Here is a 27,338-nt window from a genome sequence, read left to right on the forward strand (position 1 = left end):
ATGCCAAAGAAATATGAATGCCTCTCATGAACGCTTCACTAGAATCGCATACCGTAGATAAAGAAACATCAGGACTTAAAAGGTTTGGAAGAAGCTATTTAATTCATGTTGATACTTCGATTTAATATTGTTTTGTAGTAATAATAGACCATTCGGTCTCCGTCTTTTCAGTTTAGAGGTTCTTCTATTATTGGATTATGATCTGTATAAGAAAGAGTTGCAACTTCCACATCTGGTTAATAATAAACTGGAAATCCAGTACATGTCCATTCTTGAATTAAGTTTTGTGAGCAGAAGAATAGTAGGCATATTCTCCAAGAATCAAAATATCTCCCTCTGCAATTTCATTCAGTAAATAAACAAAAGTTCTCATAAAATATTGCTTTATTCTCATCTGGAGCATAAATTGAAGCAATTGTTATTTTCCTATGTTCCCATGTCTGAAATCTGAATAGAATAAAGGAGCTCTTTATCACGTCATCGCTACTAAATGTTCACACCACTTGTCTACCAACAGGTCCACCCTCTCATTCCCAATCAAGCTATAGATAAAGGGATTTCTATTACAGGCAAGCCTGATTTGGGATCCTTTGAGTAGCCCCTGGTCTGAAACAAAGACAGACTGGTGCCATGGACTGCCACTGTACCAGCTCTTCATTTTGTACATGTACAGATGTCTGTATTTACTGTCTCCATCCCAACCACTCAACAAACTCTAGGCAGCTTGAAAGGTGAAAGGTCCCCTGTGCAAGCACTGAGTCACGTCTGACCCTTTGGCGGGATGCCGCTTTCGCGACGTTTTCTTGGCAGACTATGGAGCGGGGTGGTTTGCCGTTGCCTTCCCCAGTCGTCACCTTCCCCAGCAAGCCGGGCGCTCATTTCACAGACCCCAGAAGGACGGAGGGCTGAGTCGACCTGAGCCGGCCACCCGAGAGAGAATCCGGCTTCCGCTGGGATGGAACTTCGGCGTGGGGAGAGTTTCGGTTACAATACTGCCGCCTACCCCTCTGCACCACACATGGCTCTTCTAGGCAGCTTACAATTCTAAAATTGTAACGGGCTGTGAGAATAACCTTGAGAGACAGGAGGAAGAGCTGCAAATGCCTTGAAAATGCTGGAACAGGGAAACTCTGCACATGTGTGGGTGGATGTGTACATGTGTGTGCACACCCTGGTGTATGTATATGAAGATGAGGAATCCACATTCTCCTTTGTAAAACAGATCGGTACTAGGACATCCCCCAATTTGAGATGTCCAAATGCAAGTCTGAGGACCACCAGGAAGATGTGGACTGACAGGCACCCTCCCACCTTCTAACTGCTCCTTGGAAAGAGAAGCCCCCTCCTCACCGAGTCTCTATCTGCAGGCCGACTCTTTGCCAGCGATCCCACAGCTGTGCGCCTTTCTCCTGGTAGTGCTCCAGGTCCAGGCTGCGCTCCTGCTTCAAGCGGTAGAGCTGCTCCGCTACCACTTTGGCTTTTGCCAAGTCGTCTTCCAAGGTTGCAAAGACAGCATTCTTAGTGTTCACTTCACTGATCCAGTGCTGGAATATTAATAATAAAGAGCAAGGACAAGGTACAAGCATTAGCATTGACCAAAAATGGGCACATGATCCTGGATGTAACTAGAGGTGGAGGTTCCTAATCTTGTACTCAAATCCTTACCCCTCTGCTTTTCTGCCCCAAGACGTAACCATCAACAGGTCACATTCATGTGTTGCTACAGCGTTCAGAGGCCCTGACTTCAAGGGCTTCTTTGAAGGAATGAGACTCCAGCCTGCTGTCAGTCAACCCTACAAGCCTTTGGCTGCTCAGCCAAGAGACCTGGGCTGCCACCAAGGTCCTCAGCCATGCCAGCTCCACCCCGACCTTCTACAATGAGCTGAAGGTTCAGACGGGGATGTTCCACTCCTGCTGACTCAAGTGCAGGCTGTTGCTTCATTAGAATCAAGAAGGCAATGAGGTATTCCATTACCGTGCCTTCTGCAGGTGAACCGATTTCCTGGCAGGAATATGACCTACAAATGTTGTGCAAGCGCATACAAAGAAACCTTGATATTTTTTTTCTTTTTTGAGTGCTGAGAGGGTGGTAATTATTTATCTCTGCTAGATAATGCTCCATCAAGTGCCATATTCTGAGAGAACATGTGTTTGTGAAGCATCAGAAATAGAAGATATTGCATGTGTCCTGTTTAACTGTCAATCATATGCCTCAGCAAGGGCTCAGTACTTGCAGACACGACTTGATAGAACCACATATTGGGACTCTAACAAAAGATTATCTTACTTCCTCCAGGGCACAAATACATACATGGTCACTAGAACTGTTAAGTTTACAGTCAGGGCTGTCCAACGGAGAACACGTTTTATAGGACACATTGGGGTTGCATGCAAAGGTGATGAATTCACCTAAACACATACTGTTTTTGAATTTATTATACATCTGTGTACTCTATTTTATCTCATACTATTTTATCTTACCTTTTATCCTTACTTTATCTTACCTTACTGCATTTTATCTATTTTATCACACAGTAGCCTATTTTATCTCATTTTATTGTATCTCACTTTGTTTTGTTTTATTGTATCTTACTATGGCTGATGCCTATGTTGATATGGTCAGTTAGTAGTACAAAGTATACTACTACTGCTAGAGAATTCTGGCACTGACAGATTCAGGACTAAACGCATCTGCTGGATGAATGCGAAGCCCACGGAAGAGGTACGCTGGTCTTTAGAAACAGAGGTGCAAAACCTGCCTCCTTTGTTGGTGATGAGCAAGAAAACGTAGTGAGCAGAGTTAGTTGCTCCGGCAGCAAGGAAGACAGGTTTGTCCTCTTGCTTGTTTTTGCAAAACGCACTTGGAGGAAGACGCATTGGGAGGAAGAGGTTTCGGCGCAGCAATTATCCCACCCACCTCCCAGAAACAGAATGTGTCTCTCTGGCATTCACATGGACTCCTAAAGCCTGTTGGGAGGAATGCTTTTTCACTGTCATCCAAAATAGCTTACACTGAGGAGTAAGCAGGGTTTGATGGAAAAGGGGTTGAATCCGGGACAGGTCTAGGTGAGGATTTAAGTGGGAGTCAGTTCAATGAAGAGGAACCATTTTCTGGGTTGATCTGGTGGATCTGGTGAGATTTCAGCCAGAGCCCTTCCTTCACCCCCTCTCCTTCCCCGCAGTCCCCTTGGCAGGATGTTTCCTTCTAGCTTTTCAACACAAAGCCCTGGGACTTGGATAGACAACCTCCTGGTAGCCCTTGGTCTTTCTGGTGGAGGGCTGCATGGCAGAACCAAAGAAATGGGGGTGATGCCACCCACATGGGCACAGGCAGGAGATGCCTGCCCCACCATGCTCTCTGTTTGGGGAGTTGTCCAGTTCCCTGCTGCTACAAGAACGATATTCCCTTGATAAGAACCTTGCCACAGCACATCCTTTCTCTAGGCCGAAAACTAGTGTGGGCATGCAGGTCAACTGGATACATGTACACAGTTGTGTGTATGCATGCCCGCCTTTGGTACTGCGGACAAGGGAGAACAAGATGATTCCATTCTCACCGTAGAGTGCTTCTGAAGAGCCAAAGGATATTCCTAGAGGCTAAAGGGGAGGCGAAGGAAGTTTCGGGGCCAATGATGCCAACCTGCCTGCTCTCCAGAGCAAGCCAGCCCTACTGTCCAATTTACATCAGCACTAGCACAACAAAGGTGGCCTAGAGAACCAGTTCTGCGAGAACAGGAAAAGGCAGGCATTTCTCCAGCAGACCGAAGGGGCAGAAGGCCACAGCTGGTGTGATTTATGGCCTTGGGCAAGAGCGTTCTTAAGGCTACCAACCTGCAAGGTGGCCTGGTGGGACTGAATAGCGGTGAGGTCAGCAGGCACTGCTTCCTCTTGACTCAGTTTAACCTCATAGCCTTTGACCAAGGATTCAGCTCCTTGGGTATTCCGAATGATAACATCAACCGTCTTTAACCTACCAGAGAAAAAAGGGAAATGTAACTTCCTGAAATGTAAACTCCCACTCCTTGCCAACCAGCGAGCATCCAGGCCAGGATTGCATTATTGAACAGTAAGCATATTCAGAGTCTTTCCCTTCCCTCAGTCCTCTCCATACACGTTGCCACTTCTGGAAACTACTGTAGGCCCTTTGAGGTAGGCCAGGTCAAGAAACAGACACTGCAGAGATTCCAAGATTGTTACTAAATGCAACCGGTGATTATTTGCTGCCTTCAAGAAACTGGATTCTAGAGATTTTTCCTGGTGGTTCTACAGAAACAACCAAATTCTCTGTGCCTGCATAAACCCATCAGCAGCTCACCCCACAACGGTCTCTCTATATGCTATGTTTTATTTTCAGGCAGCCCAAATCTACTAGGAAGCCCACCTCCTCCAAACTTTCTTTTTAATCAGTACAAAACACCCTAAGCTAGAGGGATCAAGAGGCTGGAGTTCTGCAGCTTGCCAGGACTCTCTCATATGGCAAAACCGTAGTTCCCCTTTTGGAATTAACGGAGAAAAATGACTGAAACTCACTTGTCCAGGTAGACTGCAGAGAGCCCATAGACCTGATCCATCTTTTCCACCAGCAGGTTCAGCTCAGAACGAAGTTGTGGGGTACTTGATCCAGTGGGAGACTTGTGCAAAAAAATGTTGCATCTCTCCGTCAGTTGATCCATGTCGGCTTTCAGCTGGTGCAAATCTTCCTTCAGGCGCTGTAGAAACAATTGCAAATTGTAAGCACAAGCAGAATCCCAAAGCTTCCTTAGTGATCAGAAGCATTCCAAGCGGCCTGGGAACACGGTGACCTCTTTCAAGGCCCCCCACAGTCAGATGTCTGGTGATCAAGGGAGGACCTTTTCAGGAGTTATGGCCACCAGCAGAACTGAGACTGTGCGTCGCTGGTCCCAACCCTTACAGAACCCTCTTCTATTCCGACATATTTTTTCAGTTTAAATCTTATGCCAATGATCTGACATTTGCTATCTTCAAAAATATATGTTAGGGAGATATTATTTATTAACTTTTGAGGAAGAAAGGGGGATAGAAATTACATGTAACTACAAAAGTAGTCTCATCTCTGAGATTTATAAAGGCCTGCTGAGCTTTTCAAGCAAACCCAGAGTTATCCAGAGCTGGCAGGCCCATGAAATTTCTGCCTTCACTAAAGCAAAATTATGCACCCAAGCAACATGGGCCCTTTCCAATGAAAGCCAACTCTGCAACTCAGAGAAAGATTCCAAGTGAATTTGCTTCTTCCAATCAGGAAGATGAAGAAGGAGCAAAACAGAGTTCTGGGTCTCCCTCAGATAGTACTATGGTCACTGCTGTGACTTGCAGGAATTTAGCAAACAAAACAAAATAGAAATTCATTTTCCAAAGAATACGGTGTTCCCTATTAAATTCCACACTGCTGCAGGATGACAGCATAGTCCGTGGCCTTCCTATGCCACAAGCATGTTTCCCTGTCTCTGGGCTTCTCTGTCCTGCCTTTAACATGAAGAGAACACAGCCTGAGCAATTTCTGAAGCCCACCACCACCACCTCCACCCGCCAATCATCTGGAAATGCCAACCTCCTGCTCGGCCATCCGGAAAGTGTTTTCCTGCAAAGCGTCCCCGTCGGTTCTGGTGCTGCTTGGGGTCCGGATGGTGCCCACCAGCCGCTGCTCACATTCCTCCAGGTGAAGACGGATGTTCTTGAGCTCAGAGAGGTAAGTCCGAGAAGCAGCCTCATCCTTATCCTCTGCTCACACACAGGAGGACAGCAAACGAAGTGAACTTCACCTCCAGAAGTGGCCAGTATTAAAAGGTGGAATCAAATATTTTATGGATTTATGGCAGCATACATGTTTTCAGGCACCAGCCTCCAGGTTTACATCTACACCCCACCATCTCTGGCTAGAAGAGCCTCAGAAAACCAGGTTGGGAACATCCCTGCTGATGGTGGGCGCTGGAGCTGAGCCTGAGCCACGAGGCCCACCTCACACGTGGGCGCTCAAGGCCGCTGACCTAATTGCTTCTGATTCTCCGGGGACCTTCACATTTTCTCTAGGAAACTGTTGCACGACTCAGCTGCAAAGACAAGCCCCTTAAAGCAGCAGCCAAGCCGACCACGACGATTCCCTGCTGGGGACATGGCTGGGCTCACGTGCCTCTGAACGGGGCCATGTGCTCTGAGCTGTCCTGCTCTGCAGGAGAGTCGCTGGGTGAAGGCAGAAAGAACTTGGACAGGAGACTGGGATTTCTCACACAATATTTGAACCACAGGTTCCTTTTTCCTTTCAACTGTCTGCCAAACTGATTAACTGTCTCTTGTCTTTCTGTGCCACTCTTCCTCCCAGAGCAGACTAGGGACGTTCACAAATAAACCATGAAAATAGTCTTGAATAAAACCCCCACAATTAAACCATGTTTTTTTTTTAATTCCTACGAAGAAGTTCATTTTATCTTGATCAAATAAAGGCTGACTGGGCACTGGGCTTGGGGCAAATTGGCCACCTCGGCATAAGACCTTTTGGATTCTTTGGCATCACTTGCACAGTTTATTTTATTTATTTATTCAAATTTGTTTACAGCTGACCAATTCCAATAGACTCTGGGTGGTGTACAAAACCAAAAAAATCCATAAAAACAGATAAAACATAAAACCACATAGACAGCCTTGAAAAGCAACACAGATGTATTATATTCCCTGTTCTAGGGACTGCTCTGAACGTTACACCAAACTCACCATTTTCCATGGACTGCAAAAGCTTCTGAAAATGCTCTTTGCATGAGTCGACTTCCTCCTCTAGGTGCAGCCGATCTGCTATGGAGAAGATCTCTGAATCTCGGCTATCCTCCAAGAAGTCTTCAAAGTGCATCTGCAGGTTCTTCATGGAATGATGGCACTCTCCTGGGGCCAAAGCCCGCAGCTGTAAGTCACGAGGAACATAAAAGACACATCATGGCATGAGGCAGGGTGGGCACAGGCTGGCCCAGTAGCACTATGGACCACTCAACCTGCCAGGCATCTTGAATCTCCAGCCAAATACTTTTACAGATGTTTAAGCACACTTATCTTCCTGAACAATTTCACAGTGATGCTTAGTGGCCAAGATTTATACAATATGGCTAAATATTGGCTGGGAACTCTGTACACTGCAATTAAACATCTGGAGGGTGGCTGGTTGGGAAAGAAGTGCAAGATGCTCATGGAAAGAACTCTAACCTGTGAAGAAGACAGTGATATTTCATAAATATCTGAGCTTATGCAAAATTGTATTTAAGCTTATTGGGGAAGGGAATTATCTCGTTGCTTATTCTGTAAAATGCCATTATATTGATAATGTCATGTAAATACAACCTATTTTTAATCAGCCAAATTTTACTATGAAGTCTTTGGTTGCAAGGTGACTCCTGAGTTCCCCCCGTTTTGCCAATCTTCTGCTGCTGCCTAACCTTTTCTTTTCATTTTTTAATAGATAGCTCCTCAGGTCCTGTCCAAGTTCTACCCACTCAAGAGACTATATTTCATCCATAATTTTTAACGACACTTCCTTCCCTTGCTAATAAAAAATGCCAGCACCCAACATTCCAGGGATCTGCATCGTTACCTTCTCCAGATTCCAGCTTTGCACCGAAGAGATATCCTTCCTCAAATAGTTCCAGGAGACAAGGCTTTTCATGTTTATATGCAGCTGGTGCCATAAGGACATCACCTTCTGGTATAGCTGCTCCACTCTACAATAAGAAGGCAGAGCAAAGGTTTCCCGGAGCCCCTCAAGTGGAACTCCATGACTGAGCACCACCTACATCCAATGAAGCCACATATCTGATCTTCAAATAAGTGCCTGGCTCATGATGAGAGGTGAAATAAGGATTTCATGCACTTTTGAGTTTTTGCAGGAGCTGACCTCCTCTGATTACAGTACTCAAACTCCAGGCATCTTACGCTTCTCTTTTGACTGTCAGTGTTGCCTCCTGGCACTTCATGGACAAGTCTCTGCAGTCTTCTTGGCAGTGTTAATTAACTGGTTTGTTACTGCCTTTTTCTGGGACATTTCTCAACTTTCCAGTCTGGCCAACAGTCCTGGGATTTCCTGGTGGTTTCCCTTCCAAGTGCTAACCGGCCCACCCATGCTTAGCTTCTGAGATGGACCCAGTTTTCAGCTAGGTATGGACACCTGCTGTTGGCTTTTACGCTTTTGTATTTTATAGCACAGTTCTCAGCTCAAATACCCGCATCTGTTTAAAATGTGCATTTTAAGTTAAAATGTGCAAAAAGATGTTTGTACAAGGATAAAATGCATACAAAAATGCATATTGTGTGAAAATAAAGGAAAAATAAAAGTGACATTTTTGTGGGCATTTAAAATGTTAATATGGTGCTTGACACGGATGGAAGGGACTCTATAAATGAGGACCTCTGAGACTGACATGGCCTGGAAACAGATTGATTTACCCATCCCTACTCTGAGGTTGACTCTCACCACCAGCCAGGGAAGAGAACTTTGCTCTAATGCTATGAGGTTGTTCCTCATACCCAACTTCAAAGCAACAAAAGCATCCAAAAAATTAAAACAAAACAAAAGAGTTGAACAAAGTATTGCAAAACCTAAGCAAAGAAACAAAACAGGAAAGTTCAGACTTAATGTTTTGGAAGCCAGTCCTACTTTGGCAAAAGGATAATTACAAATTCTTAAGTACTTGTGCCAAACGCTGCACCCAAAGAGTCTCTCTGAAGCCCTTGTCACCCACAACAGGCTGTGGAGAACTTTGCAAAGCTGCTGCAGGGATCTCACGTCCAGCCCTGCCCAAGACACTGGCCTCGGCCACTTACCTGCTGGCCACATCGATGGCCTCTCTGTTGGGAGGGGGAACCAAGAAGCAGACGGAGGGCACCATGGCCTCGTTCCCAGCAGGACTGATCACTCTCCACTTGGTTCGCTGGGCATTGTCCTTCAGCACACACTCATCATTGCGGCAAACCGTAATCTGTGTGGGCAAGCAAAGTGTTCCTATAGCCCAGCAGAGCTTTCTTCTTTCCCCATTAAGTGACCCTGTGATTGTGTGGCCAAACTGACCACCCCCCACCTAAAAGAAGCTACCTGAAACCTCCCCCAGCGTTTCTCTGCAGTCTCAAGGAAAAGCAGTTGCAACGTTTCCTAGGACAGCTTATCTCTTTGAAGAAGCACAACACTGAAAATAAAGCTTTGCACACAGGAAGTTATTTTCTCTCTCTCAGCCGTCCCTAATAATGCATACCTCAAATTTATCAAATCTTTGGCTCCCAGGCACCAAATACTGGTTTGCCCAATTGTCCATGGCAGAACAAGACCCCTGGACCTAGGCAGGTACATTAGAAGGCTGTGTGAAAGCCCACGTGCATATCAACAGAGGAAACCCAAAACAATTACTTATGGTTTATTAACAAGCTATAGTTCTGGGAAACTCTAGGTTGAGGCTAATTCTTTAACTAGCAACATTTAGCTTTGTAAAATCACATTTGGTGAAGCAGGAAACAGGCTCATCAAAAACTGCACCTGAAACCTAAACCTTTTCTTCCCTCAAGAGCAACAGAGGAAGTAAGCAGAGCTTTATTATTATTTTAAGTAATGATTTGAAGAACATGGCAAAAGTGTCTGGCTAATTTCAGTGATAAACCCTTGGATTCAGGCCATTCTTGATACAGAGAAACAGTGGCTGGCCATCGGCAGACCCTGACATAGAAATCTGAGATCCTGGAATTCAGAAGACATGGATTCTGCAACTAAACATGCACATTTCTTACTCAGGAAATTCACAAGCAGAGAAGAGTTTTACTTCAGCTGCTCCTGCTCACCTCAATTTGACGGTAATCACAAACCGCCTTCACGGAGATGGTGTTCTTCAAAGCGTGCTCTGGGTTTCGGGGCTTAAGTTGGATGATGCTTTTGGATCTACCCACTAAGCTGGCAACGGAGCTTTTGGACTGGATCAGCTGCTCCTTCTCGTCCTGCTCAAAATAAAAGGGACAGGATGGTTAAGAGAAGGATGGGGGAGAGAGGCAGCCACAGCAAGGGAACCCCAAGTATAGTCACCAAGCTGCTACGTAGGCCCCCCATCAGGGATGAGCATTTGGCCAAGGGAAGGAAGGAAGGAAACTCACAGTCCCTCCCGCTTTAATTCTGTTCTGGCAAGAGGATTTGTTGGCTGCTCACCCTCCAAGGACCGCCCCCCCCACCCCAGAGACAGGGTTACCTGAGGAGCAGTGAACAGGGCAACAACACCCAGACCCACTGCTCTTCACTGAAAAGAAGAATGCTTGGTTTTGGCAAAAGAAGGAAATGGAAGCGGTGGCAGAATTGTGCAAAAAGGTTGTTCAGGAAGATTGATGCATTGACTGAAAGCAGTTTAAAACCTGGCTGAGAGAGTGCTGGGAAAATGCTCGTTGGTAGGAAGATAGTAGGAAGACAGATAGACAGACAGACAGAGAGAGATAGAGCTTAAAAATAAGCTACCTGTGCCTGTCCCAGGGTAGCATGGTTGGAAGAAATACAACTTTAACTCATTCATTATGATAATCAAGCATCTCCTGTGGCCCCAGGCAGATGCCTTCCCTGTAGCTGTCCAGCTGCAACAAGCTTTGCAGCAGCCCCTCCATTTCCCGTGCAAAGAATATCTTCTCAGATCCTTCAGCTTTTCCTTTCAGACAGCTGGATGCTGCCTTGCACCTGACTGCCCCAAACCACGCTCCCCTTCTTCCCTGTCTCCTCCAGGACTCTGGCAAAGCAAAGAGCATCTGGGTGGAGCGAAACAAAGCCAACCCGGATGGAGCCCGGCTGGCGAAAGCAGGGAGCCCAGCTCCTGCGCAGGAGCCTGCCGCCCATGCCTCTCCTTCACAGGCCACACTTAGAAAGGCTTCCCTCATCCCTCCCTTCTCCACACTGACCTCCATCTTCGTCTGCACCGCTTCCCAAGCAGTCTTCCTTGACTACTTTTCAAGCCTCCTTTTCTTAGCCAAAGACCTAAATTTTAATACAAACCTCACTGCACCCTCCCGCCCAGCATTTCACATGGTCGGTCCAAGGAGCTCACTGTTGTCAGGGCCTTACTTCTCTGCCCCTCTGCTAATTTCTATGGACCACAGGTGGGAATCATTGGTATTGCAGTCCAAGCAATCTGGAAGATACCCGACTAGAAGACTCCACTGTACCGCTTCTGATTCAGGCCCAGAAGGCCCAGAGCTGCTCAGAGGTCAGGCCTAAGTGGACAGTGTGCTTCTGCCAGCCAGTCATGGGCTCTGGGGTCTGATGCTTAGAGTAAGGTGGGTGAAGCCAGTTTAGTGACAGAGCACATGCTGTGCAGCATCAGTCCTCAGCAGCATGACAGGGAAGCTTTTCTTTTTCCTCAAGAACCTAGAGAACTGCTTCCCATCATGGGAGACAAGGTTTGGTTAGACAGATCGATGATCTGACTCAGAATTTCACATTACCCTGTGATCACTGAAACAGCAACCATCCACTTCAGCAAGCTGAAAATAAATAGCATGCTGGAGACCACAGACAGGTAGCACTTCACAAATATACAGGAGGTGGGTGCCATTCAAACACAAGGATAGTTCAGTAATGCAGGTCTGGGAATGACCAAGGAGAAAACAGAGAGAGTTTTAACATGCACACACATTCCTTATTTGCTTTTAAAGCACAGAGCTTTAGCAGTGCTAGGATCCATTATAATCAAATTCATCCATTTCCGGACCATTGAAGAAGGCAACTGTTAGGGAACACCACCACCACAATTTACACGAGGAGTGCAGTTAGCAAAGGTTGGGGAACTTGTAGAGGTTGGGAAGGTCCCTGGGTCTACAGCGCACCATCTGACTTGCCCCAAAAGCACCCACCATGGAATCCTGGAGCAGGTCCTCCAGGCGGGTCAAGCTGGTATTGCGGTCACAAGAATACTTCCTTTTGATGTTGTCCTGGAGGCTCCTCAAGAACGTCTCGGAATCCCGGGCATCACTGAAGAACTGGAAGGGCATAAAGAAGTTTTTCATTGCCCCACCACCCCAGAACAAGTGTGCATCCATGGAAAAGAGAGGCCAGGCTGCAAGGAGGAACCACTTCTTTTGACCATCTTCTCAGCAGTGAAAAGGAAGAGTTCTCTAGGGCAGCGTTTCTCAACCTTGGCAACTTTAAGATGCATGCTGGCTGGGGAATTCTGAAAGTTGAAGTCCATACATCTTAAAGTTGCCAAGGTTGAGAAACGCTGCTTTGGGGGAAACATTCTCCTTTCAGCCACTTTCTCAAAGAGGGTCAGGAGCAGCTGCTCAAGCTCGCTCTGGTATGACCAGAAATGGCCACTGCCAGCCCATTTTATCCTATTAGCACTGGCTTGTTTAGCCAAAGAAGAGAAGGAAAGAAATGGGAGCAGAAGCTGGGGAAGGGAGAGAAAGATGGCCAATGGTTCAACTATGAGCAGAGCGGAGTTCCTGCGCATTTGCACCCCACCACTGTTTCCATTCCCCAGACTCTTCAAAAGGTTGATGATCTAGAATCATCTCCACCTCTTTGTTGCTCTTCCATGTGCTGTGTGCAGGTTCTCAAAGAGCAAAAATCCCCATCCCCAGAGAAAAAGCAGCAATAGCCCTCTAGCCTTTTGCAGCTGAAGAGAAAGAGGAGGCTATCAGAGGGAGGGAGGGGCAACCTAAACCTCTTCACAGCAGTTTCGGCTACATGACAGCAGAGCCAGAAACGAAGCAGAGCTGATGCCATGCTGTGGAAGTGCCTCTGGCTGCTCTGACGTCATCTGTGAATTGACTGGTGCTTCTCGGCTCTCTCTGGGCCACCCTACCTGGAAGTAGGCGGTGTTCTCCCGCAAGTGCTGATCCACACACAAGCACAGCTGCTTGATCCAGTGCCACTGTGTCTGAACCGCGGCACTGTAGGCCTGGAAGAGACAACCAGAGCTGTGCCGAAAACAGGACAGGACTGCCCAGCCCAGTGAGGAGCTGGGAAGACCAAAGAAAGGGCTGTTTCGAACAAGGACTTCCCACAACTATATGCCCAGCTCCAGCAAGGACACTCTTGCAGAGCAGAAGACAGTTGCTTCATATTTCTGTTTAAATCGTTAAAATGCTACATGGTGCACAGAACCTCCAAGGCTGGATACACCTTGCTTTATTACATGGGCACCCAGCAGCCCCCTCCCAATATTAAAACACATTCATGGGTCAAACACGCATCCCACATGTAGACATCAGGGAGTGAAAGATGGGCAAGGCTCCCCAAAGGACACACACACACACACACACTCTCTCTCTCTCTCATCAGCCATCCCGAGGCCTGGCCTTGCCGAACCCCCTCCCAGGACGCTCTCAAGCAAGAGCTGACAGCAGCCCCTCCCAGCCTGTTCTACCTCCACTGTTTGCTTGGCTGGGTGATTCTCCAGGGAGAGCAGCTCAGCAGAGTCTTGCAGGGCGCGGAAGACATCCTGCTTCTCCTCCAGCTCCGCTGTGAGCTCCTGGGTGGGGGGACACACAAAGGGCTGAGGCAGCTCTCTCGCAAGAGCAGGAGGACGGTTCCTCCCGGCCAAAGAAACGTTGGGCACGTGAAAAAATTTGGAAGTACCGCAACCCACCCTTGGGGAATCAAGCAGGAGTGCCCAGTTCTTAATGCTGAGGATCATCATTGTCTTCGGGGGGGGGGGCAAAGGCTGCACTCCAAAAAGGGGGCAGCTTTAGGGTTAAGGATGGGGCAGGGGAAAGGACCATTTTCAACATCTTAATTAACTTTTATTCAATAATAAGATAATTTCTTATGTCCTTCATAATTTTTTAAACAAGATTTGAACATTCTGAACATTTTTAAAAATTAGTGGACACTCTTGTTTTCCTCATTAAAGAAAATATTATACATGCTGAAAACCACTAGGATCTTTAATAAATGTGACGGCAAAATACTAAGATGATACAAAAATTAACACTGGAAATTAGTGATTTCTAGTGGCATCAGCCACTGATGATCATCAGTGAGGGATCAGTTTAATTGATCATAAAAATGTTGAAGACATCGTACACTTTCAATTCAACAGTCTCCCATGGGATTCGAGCAAAGAATGTGACATAAGGTGGTCTGTACTATGCTACAAGTTGGTAGCAGAGCTGGTTCAACAATCACACCCAACAAGCATCCACTAACGGCCCTGAGTCAAGCTGGAGGAAAGGGATCAGTGGAGGGCTTCCTTCTCTTCTTCCTTCTTTTCCTTCTAGAAAGGCTTCCTTCTAGGCCTTCTGCTGTTCAATGTATTTCCAAGTGACTTGGATGGTAGAAGATAGGATTATTGGAGTTCAGGAAAAATGGTCTAATGGTGAAGGCCATTCAACAATGGAACAGCCGCCTCAAGAGATAATAGACTCTCCAGAAGCTTTTAAGTAGAGGCGGGATGGTTCCCTCTCGGAGATGCTGCAGCGATGGGTTCCTGCACTGGGGGATGGGGGGTGGCTGGCTCATCAGAGTTTAGGATCGATCCATGTGGTGAAAACAACAGAACTAGACAAATAATTTAGTATTGATCTGACCACATAGATTTCAACCTCTACAAAATCTGAAACAGCAAGTTAGGAAGTATCATCAGGAGGTCAAAACAAAATAAGGAATTTTCTGAAGACCACACTGAAATCTAACTTTTTGAAAGTACTGAACTTCACTGAGAAATATCAGAAAGGGTCTAGTAGCACGCTTTAAGACTAAGAAATTTTATTGTCAGCCATAAGTGTTCATGCAACTCACAGAAACTTTTGCCTGATAAAACTTGTCAGTCTTAAAAGGTGCTAGTAGACTCTTTCTGATTTTTGGCTACCACAGACCTACCCAGCTCTCTTCTTACAGCATCCACACTGAGAAGTATGATTACAGAGCCTCCATCACTGGCCTCCCGGCTTGACTACCAGAAGACCTAATGGAGGTCCCACGACCTCCCTTGGCCACTGCGAGGTCTTTCTACTCACTGAGAAGTAATTCCTCTTCGCTGTCAGGTTAGGGTTACTGTCACTCCAGTCATAGGCAAGCTCTTCCTCCTCCTTTTCATTTAGCCAAATTAACTCAGATGTCGCTTGTGATACAAACTCGTACAAACTCTGGAGGTGATGTAGTCGGAAACTGGATGTTTCCTGCATAAAGATGACACAATTTGCCACATTTCCTGATATTCAAGCATTTTCTGCTTTCAGATGTCTTATTTGGGAACATGGAAAATAATTCCAAAAGAATTGATTTATAAACCCTGCAGATGGCCACTGCCAAGCAGTTCTTTAGCACAGGAAATGCATAAGATCCACTGTCCCTACAAATGCAAGGTGTCCAAATTGCTCACTATCCTTCCTAAACCAAAAAAACAAAAGGACAGTGACTTCTTCAGCTCCACTGCACTACTGAAGAGCAGCACCATTACTTAAGCAATTTTTCAAAATTTTCAAATAAATTTTCAAAATTTTCAAATAAATTTTCAAAATTTTCAAATAAACAATCAGAATGCAGTATAGGTTTATGGGGAGGGATAGCTGAAAGACTTACAATGTTCATAATTATATTGAGAAATACATCCGAGAGGCAACTGTGACAGAGGTGCAACCAACTTCCTCCACACAATTAATGGCTATCAGTGTTATTCTTCTTGGCAATGGAGGTGGGGATATCCTACTTTCCCAAGAAGAAAGACCATGTTTTAGGTCCCTCTTAATTTCCCTTCCCTTGCACAGAATTGTAAATGTGGTTCGCCACACTGATGTGAAAAAATATGGATACACAAACATGTATTAGTGAAAGGTTGTTTGGAAATGCATTCCGGGAAAACTAAATACAAATGCATATGATTTTTGTGTGGAATTTCTTTGCTCAACTTGATGGTGAAATGGGTCAAAATGAGAATCTGAGCAACCTGCAGGTGACCTCCCAGTCCATCATCCCTAAAGATGACGAGAGGAGGTCAGCTAAGAAGCCCCGCAAGGAGTCTGTTCTTGTGGCAGAGCAAATGGCACACACAGAAATGCCCTTTGGAGGAAGATAAAACTGGCACTTCTGTTAGAGCTTCAAAGAGTCAGGAAACTTACAAAGCATTTTCAGACATCCTTTTGGCCCTGGAAAGAAGAAAGATTCTCACCATCAGTTTGCAGTACTGCGTCTCCAGCTTCCCCAGGGTCTCGGTGTAGCTAGTACGGAAATTCTGAGACATTTTGCCCTAAGAGGAGGAGAAGAGAACTGGTTAAAAGCAACGCAGGCTATGCCACAACAGTAGGAAGCACACCTGCTAGAGACGATGGCGCTCTGAAATTTTTCCTTTCCTCCCCTCCCCTCTTCAGAACCACGCACAACAGGCTCAACACAGTCTAATGGGCAGCCAGCTCAAGTCCAGTTAGGGCGGAAGTGGGCAACCTGCAGCCCACGTGCAGCCCCTAGACCAATTTTTGCAGACCCCGGAATGTCCTTCAGGATTAGCCATCAAAACCAGTCATTTTCAGCAGTGTGGGGTTTTTTTAAGCTGTGTAAACAGGTGTGGTTAAGAATCAAAACACCCACCTGGTTTACGAGTTTGTAAAGAAACAAGCAAACTCGTAAACCAGTTTTTTTAATCCACACAAATACTGTGGCTCTACCCATTCCGGCGGAGCTTCTGTTTTTGGCCACCCCTACCCCCGTGAGGTTCAGAAAAATGTTAAGAAAAAAAAAAGCATAGGAAAAAATTGATCCATCCCTGCTCTAGAGACCCACTCCGCTCTATGAAAAAGTAAACCGTTTCTTTTTCTTGATTCACCCTTTGAGGAAAAGTCTCAACTGCTTCGTGTTTTCTCTCTCCTTGAGATAAGAACCTGGAGTGAAGGCAGGCCAGGATAGGGAGGTAACAATGACCTGGCCCTCTGATGCACGATCTCCTTCTCCTGCTCAAAGGCAGCAGAATCAACTAGAAAGCCAACCTACTCGCTCTCAATTTTTCCTTCAACATGCAAAGAGAAGGGCTGAGTTCCCACCACATGTGGAGCCAGGAACCATCACATCTCATTTTAGCTGAGATTATTGGACAAAAACAGTCAGTACTATAATTCAACAGATTACTTTGAAGGGAAAATGGTCCAGCCAGTTCTGGAATACAGTCATTCCCCTTCCCAGGCACAGAGAATGACCGTTGTGGAGAGATGGAATCTTAGACATGTCCTTTGGGGGACACTGGCAGAACCCACCCCCAGCTTAGAAAGCTGAGTACAGGCCATGCTTCTGGGCTGCACTCAAGACAGCTGCAGCTGGAACTTCATCAATGCCAAAGGGGCACAGCCTGTTTTCTGGAGGACATGGCCCTCAGAGACCTCTAAAAGTTTCCACCACATAGAAATGTTTAAAATGACCAAAGGAAAAATTGTTAAACTTATGACTGGACAGTAACCATATTAGCTAGATTTTGTTTTAAGTACATTTAAACACAAATGAATGACTTTAGCTCCCCCTGCCCCCAATCTTTGGAGAAAGTAACTTTTGGCCACCCGGAGGTCAAAGGCAGAGCAGGACCCAGACAAAGCCATGCGTTCCTGTAAACAGACCAGTATTTTTTACAAAAGCAAATACAGAGTGAAGTGTAGAACTATGTCATGAGCACTGATGGTGAGCAGGAGGGGGCCCCTATCCAGGGGGGAAAACGCATGCGTAGTACTGAGGAATTAAGCAGCCATTCAAAGAGACACAGAACAGACCCGCCTTGACTTTTAGGGTTTATGTGTCTGGGTTTTTCCCACGCTTCTTCAGTTTGTTAGGATTTTCTGTCTTATGTAGCAGTAATAAACACTAGAGACCTATTCCTCGTCTCAGCGTGGTTCCTTACTGTTAGGACAGATGCCATCAAAAGAACATTAAAACAGAAATAGAAATGGGCAGGACACATTGGATGTTTACCTGATAACAGATGGACACAAAAGTGACATGGTGGTGGCTCTACCATTAGACTCACCTACACAGATAACCTGCTATAAGATGGAGGGATGGACTATGAAAAAATCTTGGTGCCAACTGGAACCCCCCAGCAAAAGGCCAAACGTAATACTGTACTTGTAAGTATCTGCTGAAGTTGTTGTGTTGGATATCAATGCTATCCGGATGAAGAAGATGATAAAGCGATGAAGTGAAGTGAATACAAATATTACAAAACAAGAAAAAAGTCACCATGTTCTAGAGAAAAACAACCCAATTAGAAATGTTCTCAGCTTTGAAACTTGGGGCAAACATAATCCCACTTTGTCAGATCTGGGAGCCTCCCAGGGTCCTCAAATCAGTCTTGAAGTGGGTTAAAGGAGCCCAGTTTGGCCTGCTCACCTCATACATCCTGGCCTCCTTCACGCTAGAGCCCATGCCTTCCACGCTACTGTGGACGTGGCGCTGAACCTCCAGCTGGGATTCAACGCTGGGCAAGTCATTCCCCCATTCGGATCGTTCCAGCTTCATCTGAAAGACCATAACAAGGAACCACCTCTCAGTGCAGGGAAAAAAGTACCCGCAATTCTTACAAACAGGATTCTGCAAATCAGTGACATTCTTTCCACTCTACTGTCTTTTCCAATGGATTTTTTAAAACTAAAAAAAAAAGTTTCCTAACTATTTACATTTACAACATTCGGCAATAGAAAGAAAATCTTTGGGAATCTTTCTCAAATTTGCCCAACTTTCTACACAAATTGACCAAACAATGTTTTCAATGCAAACTGGCCTATCTGTGCTCTGTACCAAGTTGAGTTCAGTGGGGCAAACCGCTCAAACCCAAATGCCCCCCCGGCACATTCTTTCTGTTGCTTCCCTGATCTCTCTGGGGCTTATGAAGACAACAGCTCCAAAGGTCAGAATACATTTACAAGCAATTCTAATTTTTTGTTGCCAGAAAATTTCCTCTTTACAGATTGCTTCCAGTGAGTTTTTTTTAAAACAAAACAAAATTACTTTTTATTATACCTCCATGATCTGGAGTGTATAAACAAAATAAATAATCAAACCATTTAAAAAACGAATGATCCAATCTTAAAATCTTATTACCAATTTTTCTTTCAAACAGCACACCTACAGATTGGGTTCATGCAACATACCTAACCCAGTTACTGAAGGAACCCATTTTTGGAGTTTGTAGTAACACCAACTTAGACATGCTGGGTTCACTCAACAAGCCAAGCCACAAAAAATCTAACCAAGTTCAACACTACCAACTTAGCATGTGGCACAAGTGCATTTCCAGCTCAGCATTTTGTCTGAACACCGCCAGGCCCGTCACCTGGTCCCCCTCTTCCCTTCCCATCGTGCAACACACCTGTATCTCTTCCACCCAAGAGAGCAGCTCGTATACGAAGCGGAGGTCACCCTCATCTTCAGAGGAAGAAATGGCCACCAACTCCACGCGGGTCATCGGCTTCCGGATCCAGGAGGCAGAGGCAGGAGTGGCGATAGTTCCTTGCAGCAAAGGTTCAGCCTTCAGGTGTCTAGTGCTCAAGGAGGAAGGCTGAACCAAGTCCATGGAGGAGGGGGAGGAGAAGTGACCTTTCCGGTAAAGGTTGGTACATTCCAGCCTCAACGTGACCAATTCATCTTGAAGCCGCACAATCCTGGGAGGGAATCAGGCAAGAGGCAAGGTTGGAAGAGCATCGCATGCACACACAGCTGCGAACACAATGCTGAATACTTGAATCCAGACCCCTCAGAAGCTCTTACTTTTCTCAGGGCCACGTGGAGACCTACCCCCAAGAGCACTGGAGAACAGAACTGGGTTTACAACTGCTTTAGCACAAGGGGTCAGCCACCTGTAAAGGCAGCAGGGGGAGAACGCCAAGACCCAGCCCAGTGCACAAATCCCACCAAAGTACCGCTGCACTGAAGACATGGTAGGAAGAGAGCCTGGTTAGTCCACCTGATGAAAAGACTTTCCTAAGGAGACACAGGACCACAGCTACGTGGTAACACCCTAGGAGCCCCAACCAGGGATCCTCTACCTGCTTCCCAAAATACACAGAGCAGGCCACCTGGGCCGTTCCATTGCCTCAAGCATCTCAAATTATCACAAGTGGGTTATCAGGTTTCGTGGACTCGGTGCTCCAACCTTATGCCACCAGCACACCCAGCTATATAAAGAGACACCACAGCCTTGCTAAAATAACTGAACTCTATGGGCAATCTCTAACCACACCATTTTAGCCACCATGGATGTTGAAGCACTATACACCAACCTCCCCACAAACATGGACTTCAAGCCAAAGAACATCATCACCAATGCCAAAGCGACATGCTTTGCCACCAGACTCTGTGACTTTGTACTCACCTGTAACTACTTCACCTTTGGCAAGTAATTATGCCTACAAATCAGTGGCATGGCCATAAGCACACGCATGGCTCCTCATGCCAATATCTTTGTGGCTGATCTAGAATAATGCTTTCTTAACTTTCACTCCTTGAAGCCCCTCCCTTACCTGAGATTCAGTGATGACCCTTTCAATATCTGGGCCCTGGAAATGAATCTCTCATCAAATTCCACTGTGACTTCTACAACTTCCATCCCACCATCAACCTCACCCTACATCTATCCACAGAACCAATCCACTTTCTTGATGTCACCATAAAACCACACAATCTATAGCCAGGCTCCGTGCTACAACTGTTTTATTCTGACCCACAAGTGATAGAATTAAACTAGGCATCATGAGACTGAACTACCCACCCAGTGAGATTAGCAGGCAAATAAATAGAGCCAGATCAATTCTCAAGGAGGACCTATTAAAAGACAGACCACAGAAACACAACAACAGAACACCACTGGCTGTCATCTATAACTCACAGCTGAAATCACTCGAATACATTAATAAGCTATTGTCCATATTGGACAATGACCCTGCATTTTCACAGGCACTGGGGGGGAAGGTCCATTCTTGCATACCAACAACCACCCAACCTGAAGTAGACAACCACAAGCAACAAGAAACAACAGGACAGTGATGCCAAGATGGCAACCAGGCCCTGCAACACATCCAGATGTCCATCTTGCCCCTACATCTTCACCAACAGCACCATCACAGGCCACAACAAGTACCCACAGAAGTTTAGAGGCACCTTCCCATGTCCTTCCTCTAATGTGATCTCTGCCATCATCTGCCAACAATGCCCCTCTGGATTCTACATGGGACAACAGGATAAACATTGTGCAAAAAAATTAATGGACACAAGTTTGACATCAGGACTCAAAACAAGGACAAAGTAATATCAGACCTCCCAAGATACTCCATAGCAGACCTCTAAATGATTGTTTTGGGGAAAAAATGGGATTTTAACAGCATCATTGAATGAGAAAGGTTGCAGGCAACCTGAGAAGGTCTCAACAAAAACAATGGGCTTTTAACACATTACAATTGTTAATTGATGTTTGTAATCTATCTCACATGTAACCAACCTGTCTTTCCCTCCATTTCCCTGTCCCTGCCTCATCCCAACTTAAATCCTACATCAGTCTAGCCACTCTATGCATTGAGCTGAAGCCCACAAAAGCTTCTGACTTTGGTTAGTCAGAAAAGGTGCTACCAGATCCTCCTGATTTCTTCCATATGGAAGAGCTTTTTCAGTGACCTCCCAGCAGATGGCTCTCACGCCCTTAATACTTTATGGCTTGGCCCCAGGCTATCTTTAGGACCACATCTGCCCTCTTGAATTGGCCCAACCTACTGGCGGTTCCCCATTTTCACGTGGTGTGGGAGCCAAAGACAGGAAGGCTACTTTTCTGTATCAGCACCAGCTCCAGTCTAGCCCCAACATTAGTCATCTTCTGGAAGCTGATGAACATGGAAGTCTTCTGGAGGGCATTTGGGTCTTTTTTGGATTGTGCTGCTTGGACAGTTTTTTAGATGCCTTGGTTCGATGTTTTTGGATTTTATTGGATTGTGGATATTAAAACATTTGTACTTATGTGAAATGGTTCCTATGGGAGTGCAGCATGGTATAAATTCAATCAATGAATCAGTCAGACTGTTACTTGGAATGTTCAAGCATTACAAGGTCCTCAACTGGCCCAAGACCAACTGCCCTTTGGAATATGGAGGAGCCCACCCTTTCCCCAGACTTGAAAGGCAGCTTTACTTCCATCTTGCTTTGCATGTTCTTGAGTGCCCCTTTCCAAGCTCAGCTGCCCACAAACATCACTCACTTGAAGACCAGCTCCTCCAACTGGTAGTAGTTCTCATCCCGGAGTATCTGAACATCTGTCTGTAGTTGTCGGAGGAGTCCCTCGCACTCTTGGAGGTACATGATGACATCGGATTCATACTGTACCGGCTGGCCTGACTCCAAGTGTGCTTCATCCTGGCAAGAGATCATTTAAGGTTATTAAGGAGATTCTCTTTCTGTGGTGCACTTCTAGGAAGATACCCAAAGCCACTGGCAGAAGAACTGCGGAGTCATGAAAGGAGAACTGATCCTGAAAAAGGTGCCAGCCAAGAGCACCGTGTGCTACAGGATTGCTTCTGTGAAGGGTGTCAAAAACCAAAGCATTTCTGCACATGCAGCAAGGAAGGCTGCAATGCCTGCAAACAGCATGAGGGCAAAGTGCTAGTGGAACAGAGGGATGAGTGGAAGATGACCAGAAGGTGGAGGGAAAAGGAGCAAGAAGCAACATACGAACAATGGAAAGCACAGGGGCCAACAGTGGACCAAAAGAAACTTCACCAAGGACCTACAAACAGGAATTGACTGCAGGCAGACAAAGCAGCTTTGGGAGCTACAAACTGTGAAATGTCTAGCATGCTGAATTAGCAAGCCAAACCAGCTAGCTCCATATGTGCATCTTTCTAATTACAGAATCCAAAAGCTTGGGGGACTCTTTCAAAGCCAAGACTGCCTACTTATGGCCCAAAAGACCAAAGGTGAGCACTTTGTGAGCGTGGGAGCGAAGAAAGCCACAGTGATGGGAAGAGGGAAGACTTACGGCCTGCAGTGTGTTCCTTGCCAAGGTGAGTTTTTCCTCACAGCTGAGGGCCCCATTCTGAATTTTGTTTGCTCTCTGCAGCAGCAGCTCCAATCTGCAAAATAAGCATCAGTCGCCATTTCAAATAGAACCGATGAGTCACTTCTTTTTGTAAATAATGAGGGACATTTATTTTTATTTTTGTTTTCTTGCAGGACAAGAGTTCAGCTTAAACGGGCTTCACCACACAGGGAAGGGACATTTCCAACCCTCGCACTTCCCAGCCCATTGGTCACCTTTCCACAGCTGGTCGCAGCAGCTTCTCGCGCTCCAGCATTTCTATGATCAGCTTTCCCCACTCTTCTTCCACGTCATTGGGGTGGTGACCCTGCGGCAGCTTGATACGGCCAAATTCAATCCAAACCTGGAAAGTGCAGCAGAGGAGCAGCCATTTCTCCTGAGCCTGACCACAGAATGGATCCTGGACAAAGTGGGGCCTCTCCTGGGCTTTGAGGCCCAAACTCTGTATTCCTTGGTCTAGGTTTAGGTGTGCAGCAGCAAATGAGAATTACCTTCCAGGAAATTCTCCTCTGGAGCAACTGTTTCTTGTCCAACAAATACTGTTTGGACAAAATTTAGAGGTAGGGAAAGTCTTAAATAACTTAAAGCACAGTAAGCATGGTGTAAAAAGGTGGATTCACCAAGCTGAGTTCTGAGCTAAATTTCAGTCCTTCAGATGGAAAAAGGAGGCTAGGGAGCAGCAGCTGGAGGTCAGTGTGATTGTGACCACAGGATTTGGCAGCAGTTTATTTGGGGCAAGAGAACAGCCTGATCCACCAGCTTCCATGATCTTCCATGCCCCCAAAGTGGTCTTCCCAGGAAAACTACTGCTGGCCCCTCACATTTAATACTACAGAGAACAGAGACTTGGTTCGTATTTGCTGCCACAAAACTTCACTGGGGGAACATTGTGCAAAGCTGAACTCAGTGCTCACCCTGTAACTGACACTCATGTGTCAGATTTAAAGGAATGCAGAACTGAAATTCTGTGCTGTCCATTAAAAGCCAAACCACAGCGGTAATTTGCAATCCTTGTCATAGATACCCCAATACATCCAAGAAATTATCTTACCTCCAGCAATTTGTATAACTCTTCAATGCTTCTTTTTTCTAACTGTTTTGTTGGGATTTCTGTTTCTTTAAAGTGGATATACTGGTTATAAAGTGCCTGCAAAATCAAAGGGTTCAGGATTTATCCATGAATCGTCTTTCTTACAGAAGGCAAGACAGATCAAAGGAAGGAAAACGCATCACATTTTGATCTGCAGGAAGTTCTTAGAAGCAAGAAGTGTGATCATCAATGGTAACTTCACCTGCGGGTCCCTTCTTGTTGCCAATGGACTTGCCTGGTGCTGCCTCTTGATGGTTTAGGTCTGTGTTCTCTTCCAATCCCTTCCCTCCCTCCCCACAATCTCTCACAGAGAGCCAGACCTATGTCTCATTCAGCAGAAGGCAGCTTCCCAGGATCTTCTGCTCAAACCTTTTCCAACTTTTGCAAGCTGGATTCCTGCAGTCCTGCTGCCTGTCTACTCCTCTTCGTCACATTCCTCATTCCTGTTCCTGAGTCTAAAGCAACAAGAACTCACAGCCTGATCATCACTTGAGCAGACTACTGCAACACTCTCTAGGTGGGGCTGCCCTTGAAGATAATGTGGAAGCTGTAGTTGGTGCAGAAGCCACAGCCGGGCTCTTAGCTGGGGAAATCTGCTACTGCAGAGTGATGCCGATCTTGCATTTGCTGCACCAGTTACCAGTAATTTTCAGGGTTCAGTCGAAGTATTGATTATACAGCCCTACATGGACACCTCAGTGTCTGCCTTATTATGTATGATGCTGCCTGCCCAGTCCAGATAGCTAAGAGATTCCCACCCGCACAAGAAGGCATTTCCTGTAGTGGTCCTCACATGGTGGATTAACATTCTGCCCTACCTTCTGACATTTCAGAGGTGCTGAAAATCTTTTTTTCCCCTCCAAAGAGCCTTTCACTGCAGTGAGGAATTGTGGGCAACCATCTACTTTATCAATGTTGATGTTTTAAGATGGGTAGGGGGTTACTCTGAGTTTTAGACTGCCTTGTGCACCAAGTCTGCGGACTGCAGTGATATATAAAATAAACAACCAAAGCAACCTTCTTTCCTAGCACTTAGCTAAAGCAGGAAGAGCAGTCCAGCTAAGTGCTTTTCAGAGTCTTTCCTTCCACTTCAGTTGTCAAGAGGAGCAGAAAGAGGACCCTCCCAAGACATGTGCACAGACACACTCTCCTTCCTCCTATTCACAACACTCAGCAAATCCCTCTGTCCCTCACACACATTCATCTCTCTCCCTCCTGCAACCCAGAGAGAACACCCCGAGGAAAGGGGAAGCAAGAAGACTTCCCTTCCACAACAACATCTTCACAGATTACACCATCATTCCTAGTGGGACACCAATACACGCCCCCCCCCCCCAGTTCCAATAGCAGTGAACAACCAGTAGTCTCCTCCCCAGTGGGCAGTTGTGTTGGCCAGCTGGTTACAGCCTTCCTCTAGTCCAGGGACCATACTGCCTGCAACTGGGTGCACTTCTGGTTGTCCCCATGCCATAAAACCCTAGCCCTAACAGAGATTGCACTCCAGGAAAGAGAGATAAAAAGACCCCATTTCTAAGCCCCCCAAAATAACTTCATAAGGATGAAGTCACTTCAGAGGCTGCTTTGACTGGACCCTGAGTTGGGATGTGACCACGGCTAAGTCCAACCAGAGCCGCAGAATCAACCATGTTTGCATTTTGGATAGAGGGGAGCTTCCAGCAAGTGAAATTAGGAGCTTTTCCAGACCTGAAAAGAGAAAAATTAGGCCAAAACTTACCTTGAGCTTTACAGGGTTTTGGGGAAAAGATTTGTCAGACATCAGTATCGTGTGCTGCTTAATCCAGCTGATGAGTGTTTCCACGCAGGTTTGATATTCTAACCACTTCGTGTCCACTTCCTAAAAGAAAAAGGGGAAATCAAGTGGCACTGGTACAGAAGGAAACACCAGGTAAAAACATCCAGCTGAAGAAGAACTATCAACACGGGGCAAAAGAAAGCCCCTGAAAGGCACGCTTCCTATTCGGCTTTGCAAAATGGTTCAAGTCCACTGCCAAAGATGGGACCGCCAGAGGTGGGCTCCAACGCAGCACAGGAATGACTGCTGCAATACAGGAACTCAGTACTTGTCTACCAGTGCAGCAGAAGAAGCAGAAGAACAATCCACACTTCCTAAAAGCGGAGTTTCCGCAACAGCCACACGAAAGAGGATCACACAGAAACAACGCTGACTTTCTAACTTGACACCTGCCAGATGAGTCAGACTGCAACTTCCAACATTCCCTGCCAACACATCTCACACACAACATAAAGATGAGAAAAGCTGCAGCAGGGTAATAACTTTTCCGATAATCTTGAACTCCACTCTTACAAGAATTAGAAATACAAAATACCCTTTATCTTACTGTAGTGGGCTATCTCAGTTCATTGCCCTTCCCCTTAAAAGTTCACCGTAACATCATTCACTTGGCAACGAAATTCCTAGCAAAACGTCGGGTGACCCATCCAGGCTGAACAAAGAGTAGCAGAACTTACAGTGGCGCTAATTCCTTCTCCTCCCTCTGGGACTTTGGGGAAGGCATCATAAATTGAAGACACGTATGTGATAACAGATTTTTCATCTGGTGAAGGGACATCAACATCTGAAAAAAAGAAAAACGATGACAGCAGCCAAATCAGTGAAATGAAGAAGAAGCAACTAGGAAAGCTAGTTGTGTCTAAAGCTTTTTCATGACTGCATTACTTCACATTTCATGTAAGGGACTCAAGATTGCGGGGCTCCACCCTGGCGTATAAATCCCCTTATGAACAAGAAAGATATTCTTTTCAACAGGGAAAACCCATCTTGAATTCTTCTGCCCTGAAGTGGTGATTTTCTCCACCCAGTGAACAACCTTCTCTCTCCTTCTTCAGCGAAGCAATGAAGAACACAGTTCTTACCCTCTGTAATCTCAAGTTGCATAGTTCACAAAAAGCTGTATGAGACACCATTCAGACGGGCACTAAATGTAAGCCTCAGGTTCTACATGAATCAGTGTGGATCTGTTTTAATTCAATAAGTACCTCCAGAAAGTCTGGAGGTCTACATGCATCTTGGGGCAATGTTGGCTTTTTAGAGAAGCAAATCCTTAAGTGCCTCGGAAATCAATAGTGCTAAATAATAATAATACATTACTTAGATACAATGAAGTTGCAAAACTTTAAATCAATCTAAAGCTGTTCTGGACCTACCTTTTCCTATGGAAGAACTTACCTTGCTGTTTTGTAGCCACTATATGAAGGCACCTTCCATACCA

The 27,338-nt window shown here is 45.8% G+C and overlaps 2 protein-coding genes across 2 annotated transcripts in view; one reads left to right on the top strand and one right to left on the bottom strand.

The window, feature by feature from the left end:
• PPIE (peptidylprolyl isomerase E) overlaps positions 1 to 27,338 on the top strand; it is a 338,541-nt gene that overhangs the window by 168,999 nt on the left and 142,204 nt on the right. The window lies entirely within an intron of this gene.
• The window catches only part of LOC134503080 (microtubule-actin cross-linking factor 1-like), a 272,573-nt gene that overhangs the window by 131,306 nt on the left and 113,929 nt on the right, over positions 1 to 27,338 (bottom strand). The window contains exons 8-28 of the mRNA XM_063311709.1: positions 26,578 to 26,684; positions 25,823 to 25,942; positions 24,049 to 24,144; positions 23,213 to 23,340; positions 22,938 to 23,031; positions 22,161 to 22,315; positions 19,290 to 19,581; positions 18,311 to 18,439; positions 16,116 to 16,193; positions 14,965 to 15,126; positions 13,374 to 13,478; positions 12,810 to 12,905; positions 11,860 to 11,985; positions 9,820 to 9,972; positions 8,818 to 8,972; positions 7,592 to 7,718; positions 6,727 to 6,910; positions 5,570 to 5,739; positions 4,531 to 4,709; positions 3,832 to 3,970; positions 1,351 to 1,544 (exon numbers count right to left, since the gene is read on the bottom strand). Of these exons, the coding sequence (XP_063167779.1) occupies positions 1,351 to 1,544; positions 3,832 to 3,970; positions 4,531 to 4,709; positions 5,570 to 5,739; positions 6,727 to 6,910; positions 7,592 to 7,718; positions 8,818 to 8,972; positions 9,820 to 9,972; positions 11,860 to 11,985; positions 12,810 to 12,905; positions 13,374 to 13,478; positions 14,965 to 15,126; positions 16,116 to 16,193; positions 18,311 to 18,439; positions 19,290 to 19,581; positions 22,161 to 22,315; positions 22,938 to 23,031; positions 23,213 to 23,340; positions 24,049 to 24,144; positions 25,823 to 25,942; positions 26,578 to 26,684 (2,989 nt within the window). The remainder of the gene's footprint in view (positions 1 to 1,350; positions 1,545 to 3,831; positions 3,971 to 4,530; positions 4,710 to 5,569; positions 5,740 to 6,726; positions 6,911 to 7,591; positions 7,719 to 8,817; positions 8,973 to 9,819; positions 9,973 to 11,859; positions 11,986 to 12,809; positions 12,906 to 13,373; positions 13,479 to 14,964; positions 15,127 to 16,115; positions 16,194 to 18,310; positions 18,440 to 19,289; positions 19,582 to 22,160; positions 22,316 to 22,937; positions 23,032 to 23,212; positions 23,341 to 24,048; positions 24,145 to 25,822; positions 25,943 to 26,577; positions 26,685 to 27,338) is intronic.

This window comes from Candoia aspera, chromosome 10, assembly GCF_035149785.1.
Source record: "Candoia aspera isolate rCanAsp1 chromosome 10, rCanAsp1.hap2, whole genome shotgun sequence".
Classification (NCBI taxonomy): Eukaryota; Metazoa; Chordata; class Lepidosauria; order Squamata; family Boidae; genus Candoia; species Candoia aspera.